The sequence below is a fragment of the Arvicanthis niloticus genome, chromosome 19 (assembly GCF_011762505.2).
Source record: "Arvicanthis niloticus isolate mArvNil1 chromosome 19, mArvNil1.pat.X, whole genome shotgun sequence".
In the NCBI taxonomy this organism is placed as follows: Eukaryota; Metazoa; Chordata; class Mammalia; order Rodentia; family Muridae; genus Arvicanthis; species Arvicanthis niloticus.
In genome coordinates, this window is record NC_047676.1 from 35308648 (window position 1) to 35329675 (window position 21028).

A 21028-nucleotide genomic window follows, 5' to 3' on the forward strand; every position below is an offset into this window, starting at 1 on the left:
TGGGAACCAGAGGCAGGGTGATCTCAAACTCATTGCCAGTCTGAGTTATGCTGTAACACACACACACACACTTTTCCTCTTTAACCTGCTACTCTGTTAGCTGCCTAGAACAGTACTTGAACCCTGTAAGATTAATACACATTCTTTAAGTTACTATGATTTATTTTCCCCCTTGCGCAACTGGGATAATTATACTTGGTCATAATTTATCCCTTTAATCACTCTTTTGTGTTTTGTTGTTTAAAATTGCATCTGTGTTCATAAATTAGTTAATACCTTTATTGACTAATGTTATCCTTGGGACACTTGAGTAGTAAGGTTATATTCATGTCAGTGATGCACTGGACAGCTTTCTCTGATTTTTTCATTTTAATTCTTTTCTTTCTTTCCTTTCTTTCCTTTCTCTTTTCTTTTCTTCTTTTCTTTTCTTTTTTCTTTTCTTTTCTTTCTTTTTTTTGGTTTTTCGAGACTGGGTTTGTCTGTGTAGCCCTGGCTGTCTTGGAACTCACTCTGTAGATCAGGATGGCCTCAAACTCAGAAATCCGCCTGCCTCTGCCTCCCAAGTGCTGGGATTAAAGGTGTGGACCACCACTGCCCGGCTTCCTTTTTAATTCTTTAGAAAAGTTTGTGTAAGGATTATTTGTTTCTTCAATTTTTAGAAAAATCTCCAAAAACATTGGGGCTTGTGTCTGAAGGAAAGATGTTTAACTCCGACTTATTTTAAAATTATTGGATACTTATATACTTTTTAATTATTTTAAATTATTTACTGAAGGTCTGTAGCTCAGATCCCTTACCTATGTGTGCAAAGTTCTAGGTTCATTCTCTAGTACTGTTTCCACAACAACAACAACAACAACAACAACAACAACAACAACAACTTACTGATATTTGCAGAGAAATTGTGCTCTTTTATCCACAATTTAAAATTTGTTATTACAAAGTTTCATAGTCACCTTACTGGTTGTATCATAATGTATAACTAATAAATTGTTTTATGACTGCATGCCTTTGAAGACACAATCCCTATCCAAAATAATATACATTTATAACCTTGATTTGTTAGACACTAAAAGATACATTAAACTCATGGTAATTTTATTTAAAATACACACAGAGAGAACATAAGTGGAGGGCTCATTAACCCGGAACAATTAAGTTGGAGGGAACCAGAAAGCACGACTTGGCGACGCTTTACGCCTGTCGTGCTGGCTTCACCTCAGTCGTGCTGCTCTGCTCCGTAGCTGGGCATCCCGGAGCTGAAGAGGCTGGCGAAAGATGCCAAGGGCAGTAGCCAGACTCCGAGCCGGAAACCAGAGGAGAGGCCAGTCGGGTGTCAGCAACTAGAAACGGTGTGGCTCGTTACTGTGGGAACACCCTGCGCTCCTGCGGACCCTCCAGGCGCCACTAGCTCGTGCTTCCTAGCGGGGGAACCAGCTCAAGGGGGCCCCAGAGCTACCCAGGGGCTGGAAGGTGGGTGGAGGTGCGCACGCGCACACCCACTCTGCCTTCTCTCTGTCCTGCAGGACCCAAGCAGGTTGCCTCGCCCATCGTCAATCTCTGCGTGGGGCTTGTCGTGTTTTCCTCTCGCAGTTTTGTTCACTTGTGGACTAAATCACTGGGAATTGTGTAGTATTTTCAAATGTACAGGTACACTCTGGTGCAAAGTCGGGAGCCTGGTGCAAAAATTTAAGGTGTGCCAGAGATACCCTGGTCAGGTCTACGGTCATATTTAAGTACTTTTTTTTTTTTTTTAAGCGGGATTTTTTTTTAAAGTGTGACTAGTAAAATACACATTTAAGTAAAAACAGAATCTAACCTTTTCCTGCCAACACTGCGCTCACCTGCCTCATCAGGTATGTGCCCTATCTCCATCCCAGCTTGTGAAGTCCTACCTCTTTTATGTTAACATTGCTACACTAACCTTCTTTTGTTCGATATTTGTTCTTTTTTTTTTTTTTTTTAAACCTCAGTTTCATTTAAGGAAAGGGTGCTGGGGATTGAATGTACCCACCTGTCCATGCTAAGCACACTGTGCTTGGGAACTAAACCCAGCCTTCTGTCCTAACTTTCACTTTTAGGTTTTTAAAGTCAGGGTCTCACAGTGTAGCCACACCTGGCGTGGAACTATTTGTTCTAGGCTGGCCTCTTAACTTGTGAGACCAGCTTGCCTCTGCATCTTGGATGCTGGGATTAAAGGCATACATTTCCACACCCACTTACGTTACATTTAAAAGTCATCCTTTTCTGTGCTTTATACATTTCCCTTCTTGCCACACCTGCCTTGCCATCCACGCTGACTACGGCATCAGTGTGACAAAAAGTGCACACGCAGAGGCTACCGGGGAGTGCCAGTGTTACAAAAGCACTGAACTTACACCCATGTTTAGGCATGAGTGTTGAGCAGAAGCCTGGATATTTGTAGAGATGCGTGCCTCAGGTTCCGGGGAAGATTGGGGAATATATCTTAATGCTAAGAGTATTATCTATAATTCTTCTTTTTGTTTTTTTTTTGTTTTTTTGTTTTGTTTTGTTTTGTTTTGTTTTCCTCTTTGCTTTTTAGGATAAAGGGCCTTATAGAGTTTTCCTTATTATAGTGCCACCCCTAAAATTTTTATAGGAAGATATGATAGAGATATGCAGAGATGGGTAATATACAGGAGAAAGATAGTTCGATTTTATTCCCTAAGCCAGTGAGAAAGAATAAAAAGATTTAGGCCACTTTGGTGTATGTTGGAACCCCAAGAAAAGGAGGAAGTCCTGAGCGATATTGTTGATGCCACCAGCAAGCATGCAGGGAGCAGGTGGTGCAGAACATGGCCACCTAGTCCAAAAATAACGTGCACAACCATTGCAGAAGTGGTGCAATTGTTAGAGAGGGTACAGACAGACTGGCCATGGGACCCTGTGCCCACAAGTACCCACAAACTATGAATAGGCTTTGAGGCTGTCTGCATAGGCTGACCACTGTCTGGCATGTTGACAGGGCAATGTATTTTTGTTGTTCCTGATGTTATGATTTTTTGTGCAATGCATTTTGTAGAGAAATTGCTGATGCTTTGACTTGGCGCAATATCAAGCCTTTCAGTTCCTGATTTGATTGTATAAATTCTTGCCTGAAACTAGTAAAGTTTGCAACAGCATCGAAACCCTTCGTGTGTTCTGTTGTCTGTCGCACTGAATCCATTTCCTCTCCTGAGTATCTTCCCATTCCCTGGGTCGGTGCCGAGACCCCTATTAGGTGGTTGGGTTGGTACATTTTTTACATTTTCTTTGTTGTCCCTGGAGCTGCAGCAACACAGCACCTGGGAGCATGATTGAAATTCAGTTTGATGCCTGTAATTCCAGCGTTTGCAAAGTGTATAGTCAGGGCTCCGATTGCTGCAATGAAATGTTATGACCAAAAGTAACTCGGGGAGGAAAGGGTTTATTTTAGCCTACAACTCTCGGGTCACATTCCATCACTGAAGGAAGTCAGGGAAGGAACTGTAGCAGAGGCCATGGAGGAGCAGTGCTTATTGACTTGTTCCCTCAGCTCACTCAGGATTACCTGCTTGGGGGTGACACCGCCCACAGTGGGCAGAACCCCTGCACATCCATCATTAAAGAAACATCCTACAGGCCTGCCCATATACAGTATGATGGAGTCATTTTCTCAATGGAAGTTCCCTCTTCCTAGTTGGGCCTGGCTTATGTTAAGTGGACAAAACCCTAACCAACACAGAAAGTAAAGATGGGATTGGGAGTTAAAAGTCAGCTTCCTTTTTCTTGCCGTGGATGGGCACTAGCACAGAGATCCACAACTGGACAGGGTGCAGACAGATTTTAGAACACCCAGTCCTAAATGGGATGCCTTCGTCAAACTCCTCAAGGCTTAGGCATCTGTGCAGGAGAGGAGGTAGAAAGACTGTAAGAGCCAGAGACTATGAATGGCTCCAAGGACACAGTGTCATGTGGACAACAGGACTGGTGCACATATGAAATCAGAGAGACTGCAGCAGCAGGAACCAGGCCTGCACAGGTTCTAGCCAGATGGAGTCCCAGGGCTGAGGCCGGGAAGTGGTCATAATCTACTACTTCTGCCCAAGAGCTGTCTTCAACTGATACACACTTCCAAAGGAAAAACTAGTTCTCTCCAGTGAAGTTTTGATGGGTATATTAGCCACACTTCAGGGTAAGCCCCAGCCCAGGAGTAGCTGACCAACTCAAAATGAACTCAGTTGCTTTCCAGTGTGTGTGTGTGTGTGTGTGTGTGTGTGTGTGTGTGTGTGTGTGTGTGTTGTTTTCTTTGAAGAATGAGAGAAGAAAAAAAAAACATAAAGTTGGGTGTATGGATATGGGGAGGATCTTGCAGGAATTGGAGAAGGGGAAAACCATGCTCAAAATATATTGTATGGAAAAAATCTTTTCAATAAGGAAAAAAAAAAAAAAGAAATCCAGCTTCAACTGGGTACTAAGTTTGAGGCTACTTTGTGCTACAAGAGACCTAAAAAAACAAAGCAAAACAAGTAGAAGTCAGCCTGATTTGAGGAGCTTCATCTTTTAACAAGATTAAAATAGATTATCAAATACTGTGCAATTAAATTATTTAAATTTTCATATAATTTCAACTTTCTTATAAATAAAAATATATATATATATATTTTTTTGGTAAAAGAAAAATGCAGTGTGATCTGGGTGTATGCTACACACCTATAATCTCAGCCCTGGAGGCTGAAACAGGAGGGTGTGAGCTTGAGGCTAGCCTGAAGTACACAATGAAACTCTAACTCAATAAATAAAAATGGTCTACACATGTAATCCCAGCACTTGGGAGGTGGAGGCAAGAGGAGAATGGGGAGTTCAAAGTCATCCTCGACTGTATAGAGAGACAAGGCTGGACTGTGCTACTTGAGACCCTCTCTGAAAAAGCAGGGAGTTGGGGGGAGAAAAGAAAAGAAAAAAAACCCAAACAGTGTAAAAAACACATCACAGGAAACAGTAAAAAATAAAATAAAAATGTTTCTGTCACTGTCAGAAAAAGCAATCACAGCATCAACAAAGAATATGAAAAATGTACTAAGTTGCTTCACTGACCCAAGTTAATTATCAGTAAATAAACAGTGCTTAGAATGTGGTTGGCATGCTGGTTAATATTTAGTGTAGGCAGAATGTTTGTACATGTAAAGTTTACCCTGGGGTTATTCAAATGCTGATTTCTCTGCCCTCATATCTTGTTTCAATCTGGACAGGGGATTTTGATGCTTATACCAAGAATCTCCTGTCTCAAGCTTGTGTAAACTGTTCTTACCAGTTATTCTCTGCCTTGTCAATAAATGCTGATCACCCAATGGCTGGGCAGAATAGAGAATGGGTTGGGATGTCTGCTGGTGAGAGGGAGAAGGAGACTAGATGTGCAGAGAGGATGGAGGGATTGGAGCCCTGAAAAGGGAGTCCGAAGAGCCAGATCAATAATAACATGCAAGTACCATGGGATAGGGCGGGGAGGTAGGCAGATTAGCATAGAAGGTAAGGAGAGATCACTGAATTGCTCAGCTATTGAGGTGCAGTGTTAAATAAATCCTGGATTCTCTGTGCAGTTATTGGGGACTAACATACGGTAAAGAAATACAGCTGTTGGATTAATTCACTGTTTATATTTATATTAAGAATAATTCAGGGCTGGAGAGATGGCTCAACAGTTAAGAGCACTGACTGCTCTTCCAGAGGTCCTGAGTTCAATTCCCAGCAACCACATGGTGGCTCACAACCATCTGTAATGGGGTCCAATGCCCTCTTCTAGTGTGTCTGAAGACAGCTACAGTGTACTCATATTAAATAAATAAATAAATAAATAAAATTATTAAATAAATCTTAAAAAATTTTTTTTGTTGTTGTTTTGTTTTTCAAGACAGGGTTTCTCTGTGTAGCCCTGGCTGTTCTGGAACTCACTCTGTAGACCAGGCTGGCCTCAAACTCAGAAATCCACCTGCCTCTGCCTCCCAAGCGCTGGGATTAAAGGAGTGTGCCACCACTGCCCTGCTCTTTTTTTTTTTTTTTTTTTTTAGAATAATTTATTAACAATTTAGTGTCACCCTGAAACAACCTGCAGTCACCTGGGAAGAGGAAATCTCAAATGAGGGGTTGCCTACATCAGACTGACCTGGAGCCCTATCTGTGAGAGACTGTCTCGAAAGATGATTGATGAGAGGGGACAGGCCACTGTAAGCTTGTGGCCCTGTGCTGTATTAAAAAAACAAACAAAAAAACAAACAAAGAAAACCAAACAAACTAGCTCAACCTGAGTCAATGAATGATCCAGTAAAACAGTATTTCTCCATAGTTTCTGTTTCCAAATCCCTGCCTTGAATGCCTGCCTGACCTCCCTCAACAGGAGGCAGGGACTTGGAATATAGGAGGAAGCAAATCCTTTCCTCCACCAAGCAGCTTTTGGTCAGAGTGTTTTATCACACCAAAAGAATCAGCCTAGGACAGTAAGTTAGAAACATGCCCATCTAGCGGACCTCATAGTAGTGGGACCATATCACACAGGATGCCCACTACTGTTACCAAGTAGGCAGAAAGACTCATCAGTTTGTGATGCACAGGGTTGCAATGCCCAAATCCCCTCCCGCATACCTGTGGAACCGTGAAATATTTGGGAGACGAAAGGGCTTGGGAGGTTTCCTTTGCCCAGTGTCAAGATGTGGTACTTAGAGAATAAATTCCAGGAGAGTGGAAGGGGCTTGAATTATTTTGTGTCTTAAAGAGGGGCCAGTGAGATGGCTCAGTGAGTGAAGAGCTTGCCACACAAGCCTGGCAACCTGAGTTCAATCCCCAGAACCCACATTAAGGTGGAAGGAAAAAAATCTACAGAGTTACCCTCTGACCACATGCACACCACATGGCACAGGTGGCTGACTGCTGACTCTGTGCCTAACACCATATATGTGATCTCATTTAATCATGAGACTAAGGGAAGTAGTGGTTTATAGAAAAGAAATGAGCTTGGAGAAGTTAAGCAGTTTTCCTAGTTCTTAGTCTTGGAAAGCAAAGCTCATACATACATCTCAGTATGTCAGCGCTTCTCCAACTGGGTTTCATAGATCTCTGGAAAAGCCCAACAGATGCTTTCCCAGGATCTGTGAACTCTCCAGAGATTCAATATGTCACTTCAGTGTCCTTTTAACCAACATGCTCTGGTCTTCCAGAAGACCATCTTAGGAGAGCACTTTGAGGACATATGGATCTGGCTGGCTTCATGGTAATGCCAGTGAGGTTAGCAGGTGCACAACTATCGTCATTGTCCCAGTCCAATCAGAAAAGAGGTGACTGAACATCGCTGACACTAAGGGGAGACAAGTTATATCACCATGGTTCAATCAGGAATAGGTGAGGTGGAAGCACTAGTCACATTCTGCCTGGCAGGATGTGCATCAGACCCATACTCAAGCCACCTCTGCCAGGGGAAGGATCGGGCTATTCACAGTAGAGATTTGACTTCCAGCCAAACGCTATTAAATGGTCAACATATTGAAATCATCTTGGCTTTGTAGTTGTCTTTAAATTTTGAACATTTTGGCATTGTAATAGAAGTGGTTTAAAGAGAACACAATTATATCTGGTTTTGTTTATATATGAACTAACAGTAAGATAATTTGAAACTCAATGCTGACAACAAAGAGGGGCTTCCCTTCAAAGGAGTCATACTGTGTCCTTAACATGGAAAAGGATGTTTTAAAACATACCTGTAGATACATTAAACAGATGCAACTTTTAGGAACCAAAATACAACACTTAATTGATGATCTCGGAATACACAAACATGTTTTAACTCCAGGGCACATCCAAAAAGACCTTGAAGGGGAGCAGGTCACCGGGCCCATTATGTCAGAGCTGTCGGGACACTGCTGATGAGATGGAAGAACTTTCCAAATACAAACATATTTTGGTAATTCCTCCTAAAAGTGATTTGGTAAGTTTGGCATTTTGTTTTGTTTTGGTTTTGGCATCAAGTATATGACAAGTATTTGTGTGATTCAGGAGCCATCCTGACAGCTGCAGGAAAGCAGGCTTCACCCATGTATGAAGCTACATTTCATAACCTGTATCTTTTGCCTATAAATGCAACCTGAGTCAAAGCACAGTTAGAGCAGCCCAGAGCCATTGAGATGGTTCAGTGGGAAAAGGCACTTGCTGCCAAGGTTGACCTTAGTTTGAGCCCTAGGACTCACATGGGTGATGGAGAGAACTGAGTCTTACAAACTTTCCTCTGACCTCCACATGTTCCATGGTGACCTCTGTTAAACATAGATCCAAACGTAATAAATATTTAAAAAAAAAACAGTTAAGCAAACCGAACCCTAGACTGTGGGATTAAATAATCAGGCTCAAAGTCACAGATGCAGACATACTCATGGGCTCTGTAACGAGTTCCTGGAGCCAGCAGCCACCTCAGCAGACATAGGGCGTGCTCTGCCTCTGGACAGAGTCCGAGGCTTTGGCTATGGATAAAGTCACCTGCTTCCTGATTGATTTGGAACACTTTAGGAATGCCAATTATTGAAGCATCATGCCGAGATAATAATCCGAGATGCCGTCAAGATAATGGAACAGCATTGTCCCTGAAAGAACAAAATGTGTTTTCTAGTCTCAAACTGGCACAGGCCATTTCCTTGTCCCTTCCTCCAGTCTACTGCAATTGCCAAGGCCACCTGTCACTTTGCACTGCCATGTCTTCCTCGCTCAATTTGGCTTACCCACCCCTGCCTCTACCCTGCCCTCCTCCCTCCTCCCTCCTCCCTCCTCCCTCCTTCCTCCTCCCTCCTCCCTCTTCCTCCCAAGTTTGGATCCAGAATCACTTAGTACTAGCACAGGGCACCCTCCTGCAATGGAAACTTACTGAAGAGGAATTGGCATTGGACCCTCTTAGCTCCATAACTGTTCCTCAGCTCAACCTCCACAGAATTTTAACTCAGTATCACTTAGGTTATTATTAGATTTTTATTATGACTATGATAATTACTATTTTGGTTTTTCCAAGACAGGGTTTTCTTGTGTAGTTCTGGCTGTCCTGAAACTAGCTCTGTAGACCACACTGGCCTCAAACTCACAGAGATCCACCTGCCTCTGCCTGTACCTCCTGAGTACTGGGATTAAAGGCATGCACCCCTGCCACCGGGCTAGATTTAGATTTTTAAAAACTTAGTGTATGTGTGTTTGCTTGTGTTGTGTGTGTGAGAGAGACCTATGTGTATGTATACAGTGCCTGAAGAGGCCAGAAGAGGGGAGTGGATTCCCTGCAACTGGAGTTACAGACAATTGTAAGCTGCCATGTAGATGCCAGAAATGGAATCCAGTTCACACACAGACACACACACACAGACACACACACAGACACACATACAGACACACACACACACACACACAGACACACACACACACACAGACACACAGACACACACACAGACACACACACACACACAGACACACACACACACACAGACACACAGACACACACACACACACACACACACACACACACACAGTGTCACTTATTTTAAATAGCAGAAGGCCCTGAACCACAGGCTGGCAGTCTTAGCTCTCTAGTTATCCTTATTACATGTGCTTCTCAACCACCTTAGATGTTTGGATGTTTGCCTCTTCCTGCTCTCTACCAGGACTCTGCCCCTGTGAAGGCTGGTGCTGCAAACCAGAGCCTCCCTCATTCTCTCCCCCTCAACCCACCCTTTCCATCTCAGTAGGAAGGATAGCTGGAAACAGGTCAGGAAGCGGGAAGAAAAGCCTCTCCTTCATTTCAAAGCACTGTATGAAAAACGTATTTGTAGAGTTGTAGACACTGGGTGTCAAACCTGAGCCAGTAAATTCGAGAGGCTTTGAAAGTCCTGCAGGCACAATGGTGAATTTCTCTGAAGAGATATTACAAAATAAGATGAAAATCTTCCTTCTTTATCTTGTTAAAATAGATTGGTAGCAATGGGGAGGGCCAGAGTGTTTCCTCTTCTGATTACTTAGGCCCAGCACCTTGGTGGACTGTATTGAAACCCTTAAGCAAATGCTGAAAGAAGGCACACACTTAATAAGATGCAGGCAACTGCAGGGGAGGGACAGAAGCTCCTTCATCTACTGCCACCAGTTGTAGCCAGGGTAAAGAACCACTGTGGCCAGCTCTGAGGTTTTTCTGTGAAGGGGCCTGAACTCTGGGTCATGTGAGTGAGCTCTCCGAGCTACACTGTTAGCCATTAACTCTTACTTCAAAGGGAAGCTGTCAGTCCAGTGAGTGTGTGAACGGAGTGATTGTGAAATTTATTCTGAAAGGTTGGCAAAAAAAAAAAAAAAAAAAAAGCTAGAGAGATGGCTCAGCGGTTAAGAGCACTGACTGCTCTTCCAGAGGTCCTGAGTTCAGTTCCCAGCAACCACATGATGGCTCACAACCATCTGAAATGATGCCCTCTCCTGGTGTGTCTGACAGCTATAATGTACTCACATACATAAAATAAATCTTAAAAAAGAAAACTAAGAAAAAAAGAAAGGTTGGCATATGTATTTAAAAAGCAGACCAGACAGACTTTATATCCCACCTGTTTTCTGGACTCAGAGTTGGACTAAGGTGCAATTTAAGAAAAGACATCATCCATAACTTTCCATATGCTGAGGGTATCTTTCTTTCTTTTTTTTTTTATCCTTTAGAGAATTAATAGTCTATAATCTATCTTCAGGAGGTCATTCTCCTTAAACTTTCTATGGCCAGTGTTCGTGTCATAGTTCATCAACATACATATTCCATTCCTTAGTTAAGTGCTAGCAGGGTGTGGTGGCTCATGCCTATAACCCATGCATTTAGCCTGAAGCAGAAGAATTGTCATGAGTTTGAGACTAGTCCAGGATACATAGTATGTTCTAGGCCATCCAGGGCTGCCACGTGAGATTCTGTAGTTCAGTGGTAGAGAGGGGTTCCGTAAATGCAGTAGTGAATGCTACAGGCGTAGGTTGCTTTCACCCCAAAATGCAGTTATGATCTCCACATATTCACTACAAATGCACAGGCTAAATTCTCTTCAGTACACCTTGTATGGCTCTATCTTTCTGATCATGCTTCCCCTTTTAAGAGCTAGACTGAAGTTTGGTACCCACAAGGCTGACTGCCTTGTGACAGCTTACCGGCTAACACTTTCTTTTCCCTCTAAGGGAAAAAATGTGTGTGTGAGAGAGCGCGCCCACGCGCCCACGCGGGCACAACACAAACACACACACAGACCATATGTGCATACACATGTGCATGTAGATACATGTACACACACACACACACACACACGCACGCACGCACGCACGCACACGCACACGCACACGCACACGCACACGCGCCTGTTAAGAAAGTTTAGCTGTTTAAGGAGTTTAAATGGAGAACAGGGGCTTTGTCCCAGCTTCTAGCTGGGAAAAAGCTAGTATTCTGGTAGCAGAAAGTTGCACCTGTATGGAAGGGCTCATCACCAGACAGCCGATTAATATTCCAGGGGTACTGGGTTTCCCGCCGAGAAACTCGTAATCTTGAACCTGGGCTGTTCGCCAGATGATCAGAGAGCAATGGAAAAGTCTTACCCAAGAAAGGTAGGAATTCCTTCCAGTTCGCTCCTTCCAGCCCCAGCTTAGGAGGTATCCCCTCTTCCACTGGAGCCACAGGTGACTGGTGCCCCCAACTCACCTTCTGAGGTCCGAAAAGCCACACACACCGCCGCAGCCATGAGGGCAAGCCCAGCTTGCTGCATTCCCACTTGGCCAGCTGAGTCTGGCAATGACTCTCAGGTGAGGCTGTGGGATCAGGAAGTAAATCTAAAGGTGTCCTTGGGTGCCGAGAAACAGCTTAAGTAGGCCAGGTAGCCCCACCCTGGAAGGTTCTCACCTTTCTTTCTTAATGCCAGGTTCCGGGCTGGCAGTTAATGCCCAGCCTGCTGTGTGCTCGCACTGCCAGAGACTGGACAGCATCTGTGGCCATATGCCAGCTGATGAGGTCCTTACGAGTAGGTAGTAGTCATCAGAACCATTTGGAAACCGTTAAAAATCTAGTAGTCTTTATGAACACATCTGCCAACCTCTGTCTCCACTCCGGAGTTCTAGGCTAGGTTAGCAGCATCTTCTGAATTTCATCGTAGCTTCATGGATGACTGTGATGAGTGTGTCTGTTGAGAATCATTGCTAAAAAAAATTTTTTTTTAAGGGTTTGAAACAGAGAGTTTTGGGTGACAAGGGTGATAAGTCATAAAGATTATCTGCATAGAAACATAAGAGAAGGATCACGTGGGCTCGGTGTGCAGTTGGATTTGCGGAAAGGCTCAGGGAGGGAGGGGTGAGGAACGGGATGGAGAAGGAGGGTTGACAGGCATGAGGATGCGGCTGAAGAGGAGGAACCATGTTTGATGCGCTGCAGCACGAAGAGTAACGATGGCTAACAAAAATTAACTGCATATTTCAAAGAAGCCAGAAGAGAAGATTTGAATGTCCCCACACAAGGAAAGGGTAAAGATGGTCCCAGCTATTCAAGGTCTGACCCTAAGCACACAAGGATTGAAATCTCACACTGTACCCAACAACATAATTTTATGTTAGTTAAATATATACACATGTCTTAGTTAGGGTTTTCATTGTGCTGGGAAGATGCACCATGACCAAGGCAACTCTTATAAGGACAACATTTAATTGGGGATGGTTTACAGGTTCAGAGGTTCAGTCTATTAATATCAAGGTGGAAGTATGGCAGCATCCAGGCAGGCATTGTCCTGGAGAAGAAGCTAAGAGTTCTACATCTTGATCCAACTGCAGTCAGGAGAGAGGATTGCATCATTAAGCTGCTAGCAGGAAGCTCTCTCAAAGCCCGCCCCCACAGTACTTCGTCCTATAAGGTCACACCTCCTAATAGTGCCACTCCCTAGGCCAAGTGTATTCAAACCACCACAATATACACACACATGTATTTAAAGACAGAAGGTAAATAATAATCTTCCTGCCATGTGCACTCTGGCCTTATAAAAGGTTTCTAAACATCACATTTCACAAAACAAGACGACAGTGGAACTTACTTTACTTCTTGTCTTGAAAATGTATATACAGATGCACTATTTCTTTTTTGTTTTGTTTTTCGAGACAGGGTTTCTCTGTGTAGTATTACACAGAGAAAATACATTCTTTGTAAGTTGTAAATATGTATTCACATCAAGATTTGCATTTTAGGAAGATATGCAAAAATCTACTAACCAGATACCCAACTTATAACCATTTATATGATATCGTTGCATTTAAACAAAAAACAATCGGTTATAATTCCTCTTTAGTGTTTGGTTTGTATATCCTTCGGACTTTTTGTGTGTGTTTTAAACATATTTTATTTTTACATAAAGAGAGTGCTTCTTGTTTTGTGATTTCTTTTTCTTTCTGTTAATAGGTCAGGAGTAAGTCTCCATGTCTCTTTCTGTAGCTTTTTACCTTTCAATGGTTTTACAGAATTAAGTCGCAGGCCTGTCTGTTGTTTTTGGTTCTTGAGAATTTTGTTTTTTAAAGATTTTTTAAAATTGTGTGTGTGGTGTGTGCATGTGTAAATGCAGGTGCCTGGAAATGGAACTCCAGACATCTGCAAAAGCAGTGCATATTCTTAACCACTGAGCCATGGCTCACGTAACCCAGGCTAGTCTTGAACTGGCTAAGGATGTTCTTGAGCTCCTGATCATCTGGGCTCATCTCCAAAGTACTGGGATTGCAGGTATGCACCACACCCAACCAAAATACATACTTTTGTGTTATTTTCTTGATTGCTTTAACTAATGAATAGACAGCTTGGTTGTGTTCTTTATCTGGTGTGGATTATTATCGAAATAATTTTTAGCTGGACATGGTGGCATATGCTTTTAATCTCAGTACTCAGAGGCAGAGGCAGGCAGAGCTCTGTGAGTTCAAAGCCAGCCTGGTCTACAGAGGGAGTTTCAGGACAGCCAGAGGTGTATGGAGAAATCTTGACTTAAAAAACAAAAATTAAAAAAAAAAATGTTGCTACAAACCAAATTCTCCTGAGTTTTGCTCCCAGCTCCCATAATGCGTATTATAATTATAGAAATGAGGTGGTAGCCAGTCTTGCAACTTGTGTCTGCTCATTTCAGCATTTTCTTTAATGTCTTAGACATGGGAATTCTCTGGGGCTAGGGAAATGGCTCAGTGGGTCAAAGTGCTTTTCACACAAGTGCGAGGACTTGGGTTTGGATCTCAGAGCCCATGTGCAGTGGGCATCGACGATCACATCCTGGGGCACTTCGACTGCCAGAAGAGAGAGTAGAAACTACTCAAGAGACTGGCTAGCCTAGTGTACACAGGAGCGAACAACAGATCTGTCACAGACCATGTGGACGAGCAATATCCAAGGTAGACCTTTGACTCCATTCATGTACCATATACACAAACACACACAGAAGTACACGCATACATGTAAACATTTTATTTTAAAGAGAAAGGACGTCAAAATTCTAAAAATGTATGCCTATATGAATCACTTTTAATATAAATTGCGATCTTATCTTAAAATCCTGTATAAGTCCCCACTCAACCTCTCTCTTCCAATAGTCTGAGCTCAGGAGGGGCAGGATGAGTTACCATGTTTCTCCATCCATATATATATCTCCAATGCCTTGACCAGTGCTCAACAAATAATGGATGCTTTGTGTTTGGTGAATGGATAATAAGCTGGATAACGGAAATGAGCAGGTTTTCCTGCATGAGGAAAACCACAGCAGGTGGGGCTGAATCTGAATGATTTTCAATCGGCACTTTTGGCCTCCTCTATTTGCCATTTTACTGTCAATAATGCTTTAAAATTCATTTCTCCTCAGGGATTATTTTCTATATTATGGTAAAAACAGAATGTGAGTATATTAGAGGAGGATTAAGGATTTATAGATTGAATCAGGGGCAAGCGGCCAAGGGTGCGGTGCTGTGTGTGATATTTCAGAAAACGGTATTCTCTAGATATACTATCTGGCCTTTTCCAGCTAAGGCAGCTTTAGAGTCATGTTTCATGGTTTATGCTCTAATGAAATATGTGATGGGAATGGCCACATAAAATGCCAAAGCAAACAGGACTAATCACAGGGACAAAGTCTGAGCCTGGAGCAGTAAGAAGGGAGTTTCCCTCATAGAAATTCCTGGTTAACACTCCAGCTGCCTGATGGGCAGGAACACTTTATATTGTTGCTGTTCTTAGCATTTCTGTTTTCCAGATTTATGAATAATCTGACTTCATCCCAATGTCACCATGTTCTATCTTATTACGGGGGCTCGGGAGTCAACAAGCCGGGAAGCAGAGTGCACATTGGTACTATCAGCTACTAGAAAGAAAAGCAGATTAGGAGGGACTAGTTGTTAATGTGTCCAAAAACAGTAAATGACTGATGCATAATCCAGACTGTGCAGTGCTTGTACGAACTTTATACAGCTAGCCTGGGGTACACTGTGTGCAGTCAGTGTTTGACATTGGGGAAAACTGGATCCTTCATTGACCGACTTTGAAACAGCTGGTTGCCTGCATGTGAAAGGACAAAATTGAAGCATTAAAATCTAATGCACTACATATTTAAAGAAGTGTGACTTGTTTTAAAGTTATAGACCAGGGAAACTCTTTCACATAAAACAAGATTCAGAAGCCATGGAGGACACACAGTATTTTAGCATTCAAGGGTCTAGATGGCTCCATGGTTAAGAGCTATTGCTGTTCTTGCAAAGAACCTGGTGTTGGTTCCCAGAATCCACATGCTAGCGCCCAGTCAACACCTAGGCTCAGGGGATTCGATACCATCTTCTTGCCTCCTCAGGAACCAGACACCCATGTGGTGCATATACATGCAGGCAAACACCCATACACATTAAATTTTAAAAATGACCATTCCAAAATACCAAATCCCATTGTTGGGGCTCCATTACCCCAAAGTGAAGGGAGACCTCCAAGCCAACTCGGTAGCTGCTTCTGCTGCCCTGCTGTCTGTCTCATTCTCCAGTAAAACACTCTTTGGAATCCAGAATTGCTCTTCTCTGAGGCAGGTCTCAGAAACTAGGCCCTTTCCCAAAGCCAGCCATGATACATGAAATTCCTGCCTTTCTCTCCTTCCCATTAGATTCTGCCAGAATAGTCCTGCCCCACGGTCTCCATCACACAGAAGTCAAGAAGAACCTGAGCATTGTCCTTGGCAGACTCTGTGGGACAGTTAGCATTACACCTTACTCCTTTGGCATAATTATACTTCTTCATGGCTGTGCTGTTTTGAACCTAGGCACAGAAATGATTTGTTTACTCAGTGTCCAGTGTCTTCAGTGTGGGCATCCTTCTGCATCCGAAACTGTCCAATGATTGACGTGTTTGTCTTGTTGTCCTGTCTCTTACAGTGGAGGGCTGGCCTAGACTCTGCTGAGCAGGAGTTGCTCACATCCCTTTCCATTCCTATACCATGAAGGGAAAAACTTAGGTAAAAGGGAAAGGGTGCAGGTATGTAAGGACGTCTCGTACGTCCGCATGAAAGAAGTGAATGACTCAAAAGGAAAATGACTATACATATAAACAGGTAATTAAAAAATAATCAGGCTCAAAAAACCAAAAAAAAAAAAAAAAAAAATCAGGGTGTACTGACTGGTTTTGTTCAACTTGACACAAGCTAGAGTCATCAGAGAGGAAGGAGCCTCGGTTGAGGAAATGCTTCCATTAGATCTAACTGTAAGGCATTTTCTCAATTAGTGATCCATGTGGGAGGGCCCAGCCCATTGTGAGTGGTGCCACCCCTGGGCTGGTGGTCCTGGGTTCTATAAAATGCAGGCTGAACAAGCCAAGTGAAGCAAGGCAGTAAGCAGCATCCCTCCATGGCCTCTGCATCAGCTCCTGCCTCCAGGTTCCTGCCCTGTCTGAGTTTCTGTCCTGACTTCCTTCAGTGATGAACAGTGATGTAGAAGTGTGAGTCAAATAAACCCTTGCTTTTTGGTCATGGTGTTTTTATCACAGCAATAGAAACCCTGAGATAAAGGACTTATGAATACTTTTTTAAAAAGATTTTTTAAATTTATTTTATGTATGAGTACCCTGTCACTGTCTTCAGACATATCAGAGGAGGGCATCTGATCCCATTACAGATGGTTGTGAGCCACCATGTGGTTGCTGGGAATTGAACTCAGGACCTCCTTAAGAATAGTCAGTGCTCTTAACCACTGAGCCATCTCTCCAGTCCTTATGAATACTTTTGAGCCAAGCATAGTGGTGAGTGCTTATAATCCTTGAGAACACACACAGACACAGACAGAGTCACAGACACACAGTCACAGACATACACAGACACAGACCTACACATACATACATATACATACACAATCATATACATATATATTATACACACATACGTATACATGCAATCACTCACACACACACCCCTCTATCCTAGGGCATCCAGATAGAAGACTATTCCTGCTGATTTTAGTCCAGTGAGAATGGTGGTAGAACTATAGAATAATATATCTGTCTTTTTAAGAACCACCAGTCAAGCCAACAATTATTTAGAGACAAAGATTATGTAGCCCACGCTGGCCTCATGCTTGTAGTAATCTTCCTGCCTCAGTTTCTTGAGTAGTGGAATTACAGGCATGCTCATCTTCATGTGTCATTATTATAGAAGCCAAGAGAAAGTAACACAGGCAGCACAAATATGTCACAGCCCTATAACTCCAGAAGACCAAGGAGACATGGTTTCTCCTTCCCCTGTTGTCATTTGATCCTTTCAAGGATCTCAGGGTTAAATCTACTCAGGCTCGCTAGAACGGACATGGTAAGAAGGAAGCTGGGAGCTTGCCCAGTGACTTATTCTGAATGTCACAACCTAGGCAGGGCAGGACTCTTTTCAGAAGAGGTGGCCTGCACCTCAACCCCCTTCTGTGAAGGCAGCCTATGCCTGTCAGGTTAGAAGTTAAGGAAACACCAGAGCCTGCTGTTTGAAGGGGAACCAGGCTCAACACTGAGACAATTGTGAGAAAAACAAACCAAAACCCAAACCAAAACCCTGTCAAATTAGCTGTGAACCGTAGTGTTTACAGAGGAGTCAGCACAAACAGAACCTCTGCACAAACGGGAATGGGGGGGGGGGGGGCGGGTGAGGGAGAAGGCCGGAGGCCTTTTACAGTCTCACAAGAGTAAAATGTATCTTTTTTAAAGTGAAGAGTAAGTACTTTCCCACTGTTTTGGAGGGACATACACATGCACACACACACACACACACACACACACACACACACACACACACACACACAGAGTTTGTTATATAGCAATTATTCAACTCTTTAGGCTTCATTTAGCATCAACCAAGTGGACTTTCTTTCCTTTCTGTCCATGATGTCACCATTTTTGACTCTGGAACACAAGCAGGCCTCAGATCAACTCAATGAATATGAATAAAGTTTTGTGACCTCAGAGGAGGGCCTTCTTTAAATGCTTCTGCAGAGATCCAAGGAGGGCCACTTTATGGTGGTGCAGGGCTCCATCTGACATCCTCCTCCTGGTCAGGCAACTCTGGGGTTGTAAAGGCTGTGCTGCCAGCGTCAACAGTGCTACGAGGCATATAATTTAGTGTCTTGCAAAGTGAAGCGTAGGATGCTTCCTAGTCCTTTCCGTCATCATCATTACTCCTGAGGAGTAAAGACACACCAGGGAAAACAGATGGCAGTGACACACCCTGTAAAGTCTTAGCACTTGGGAGGCAGAAGCAGGTGGATCTCTGTGAATCCGAGGCCAGACTGGTCTATAGAGGGAGTTCCACAGCAGTCAGAATAGACAGAGAAACCCTGTCTTGGGGGAAAAAGAAGAAGGAAGAAAGGAAGACAGACAAAAAGACAGACAGACAGACAGACAGACAGACAGACAGACAGACCAGGAGATAATGATGACAATATCTTGGAATTATTCAAAGTACAAATTAACTCTCATTAAGAGTTAATTTTCTCATTAAGAGGAATTTCTCTTTTAGAAGACCACTGTCACAGTCTGCTCACTTACAGTGGGCCTTTGCTCCTTTTTTCAGTGGTGATCTTAGAAACAGGTATCAAGTTTGAAATTAGATCTGCTAAGCTGGGGTTCTGTTGCCCGAACTCTGCTGGGGCCTCAAATAAATCCATGTGCAGTTTTTCCTTTTGTGTGAAGAAAAAGCCATGCCTCCAACAGAATAGAATGAAAAACTAACTATTTCAAGTTTTATCTTGAAATTTGGCTGGGACCTATGTAGATGAAGCTGGCCTTGAACTCACTATCTCTGTCTACCAAGAGCTAGGGTTAAAGACACATGCTACCATGCCCGGTCTTCAAGGTTCATTTTTTTGTATATGAAAATAAATCAAAATAATTAAAGAACGTCTCAGGTTAATGAAATTGACATGGACTTTCTGACTTGGGATACCTTGTATATTGCTAGGGTCTGATAAATGTCTGATTGTATGTTGGATAACAGAGATAGCTATTCAACATAGTTGTCTGTGCACAACTGAGGCATTAAATGCAATGGGGAAGCAACAGCTGATCAATGATTTCTGCCCACTAAGACAAATAGTACTAGCGTCTGAGTTTGGGGTGTCAGGCCCAACTTTCATAGCCTAAAATTTTACTTATAGTAGAAAATGCCCTCTCTGAATATACTGAATATACAGCATCCTTGCTGATTGTAACACATGATATAGGTAGACATTCCTCATGACCCGACGGCTTTCCAACACTAGAGAGGACCACCATCATTTACTTCATTTGTTCAGTAATAATTTTCTACTCTACACACACACAGACACACACAGACACACACAGACACACACAGACACACACACACACATACCACCTCTGCAAAAAAAATGATATCATACTGTTCTAATGATTGTTTTAATTTTTACACACTTAAGACGGGACATTTTTGCATACCTCATATGGATCAGGTTACCTATTTAAATCTTTAGACATTCATCTCAAGGTTTGCACACTAATTTGTTAGTGCTCATTTAGTCAACAACTGGTGAGTTCCTGTTTGGGTTTTGCCTTCTCAAGTCACCAGCTACCATCCCTTTCCTCTGTGCTTACGTGGTTAGCTCTTTACAGTAACTTCCTAGAATTGGAATTTCTGGGTAAAGTGGCTTGTACTTTTAAATACGGTAGCAGGTTTCCTTTGGCAATGGCATGGAGGTCTCTACAAACCTCTCACCAATAGTGAGAATCACTAATCTCTTAGAAGCCTGCTAGGAAGGATTCAAAAACTACCTTTTAATTTTGTATTTTTAACTAACTAAATCGAATCACTTGGGATTTCCCTTTAAATGATTATGTCTGTAACATAATGTAATATTTGACAATTCTTGGTTTAAATGAGAAGTAAAAAGTGTCGCAGTCATACAGTGTTTCTAAATTTACTTCAAAACTACATTCATACCCACCTCTTCCCACGTTTGTAGACTCCGTCAGAATTAAGTTCAGCGTGCGTTTAGTTATGAAACACATCACACACAGGGAAGTACTAGTTAACAAATTCTGTCTGCCCTCCATTCCCGTACCTTGACATCTATAAAAGCCACAAAACATACAAAGCAATGGTCACTGCCTGCCAACGGAGCACACACAGTGGCTTTTGGTTCTGTACTTTTCCAGCGAGACCCACAGGGAAGAAACCAGCACAGTTCTCAAGTGTTTGCTTGCTGATCCCACAGCAAGGTCCTTAAACCAGTCATCAGTGAGAGCATCAAGTTGGAAGATGCTGCTGATTTCTAATTGGTGAACAGACTTCTTATAGTATTTGCATTTTATCATCTTATTATAGCTGTCATTATATTAAATGTGGGTAGGCTGACAAATTCACCTTTGAGGGGGAATTTACTATGCACCATGACATACATCACTATTTACACGTACAAGACCAGCACACTCAAGTACAACATAGTCGTATCTAAAGGCTTTTACAGAACTGCATACCCAGAGGTTTGAGTATCACCCACTTATCAT

At 42.8% G+C, this 21028-nt stretch overlaps 1 protein-coding gene across 1 annotated transcript in view; it reads right to left on the reverse strand.

Annotated features, from left to right (window-relative positions):
* Ccl28 (C-C motif chemokine ligand 28) overlaps nt 1-11848 on the reverse strand; it is a 29838-nt gene extending 17990 nt beyond the window's left edge. Inside the window, exon 1 of the mRNA XM_034523527.2 lies at nt 11702-11848. Coding sequence (XP_034379418.1) covers nt 11702-11765 — 64 coding nt within the window. The 5' untranslated portion in view covers nt 11766-11848. The remainder of the gene's footprint in view (nt 1-11701) is intronic.
* Between the last annotated feature and the right edge of the window lie 9180 nt (nt 11849-21028).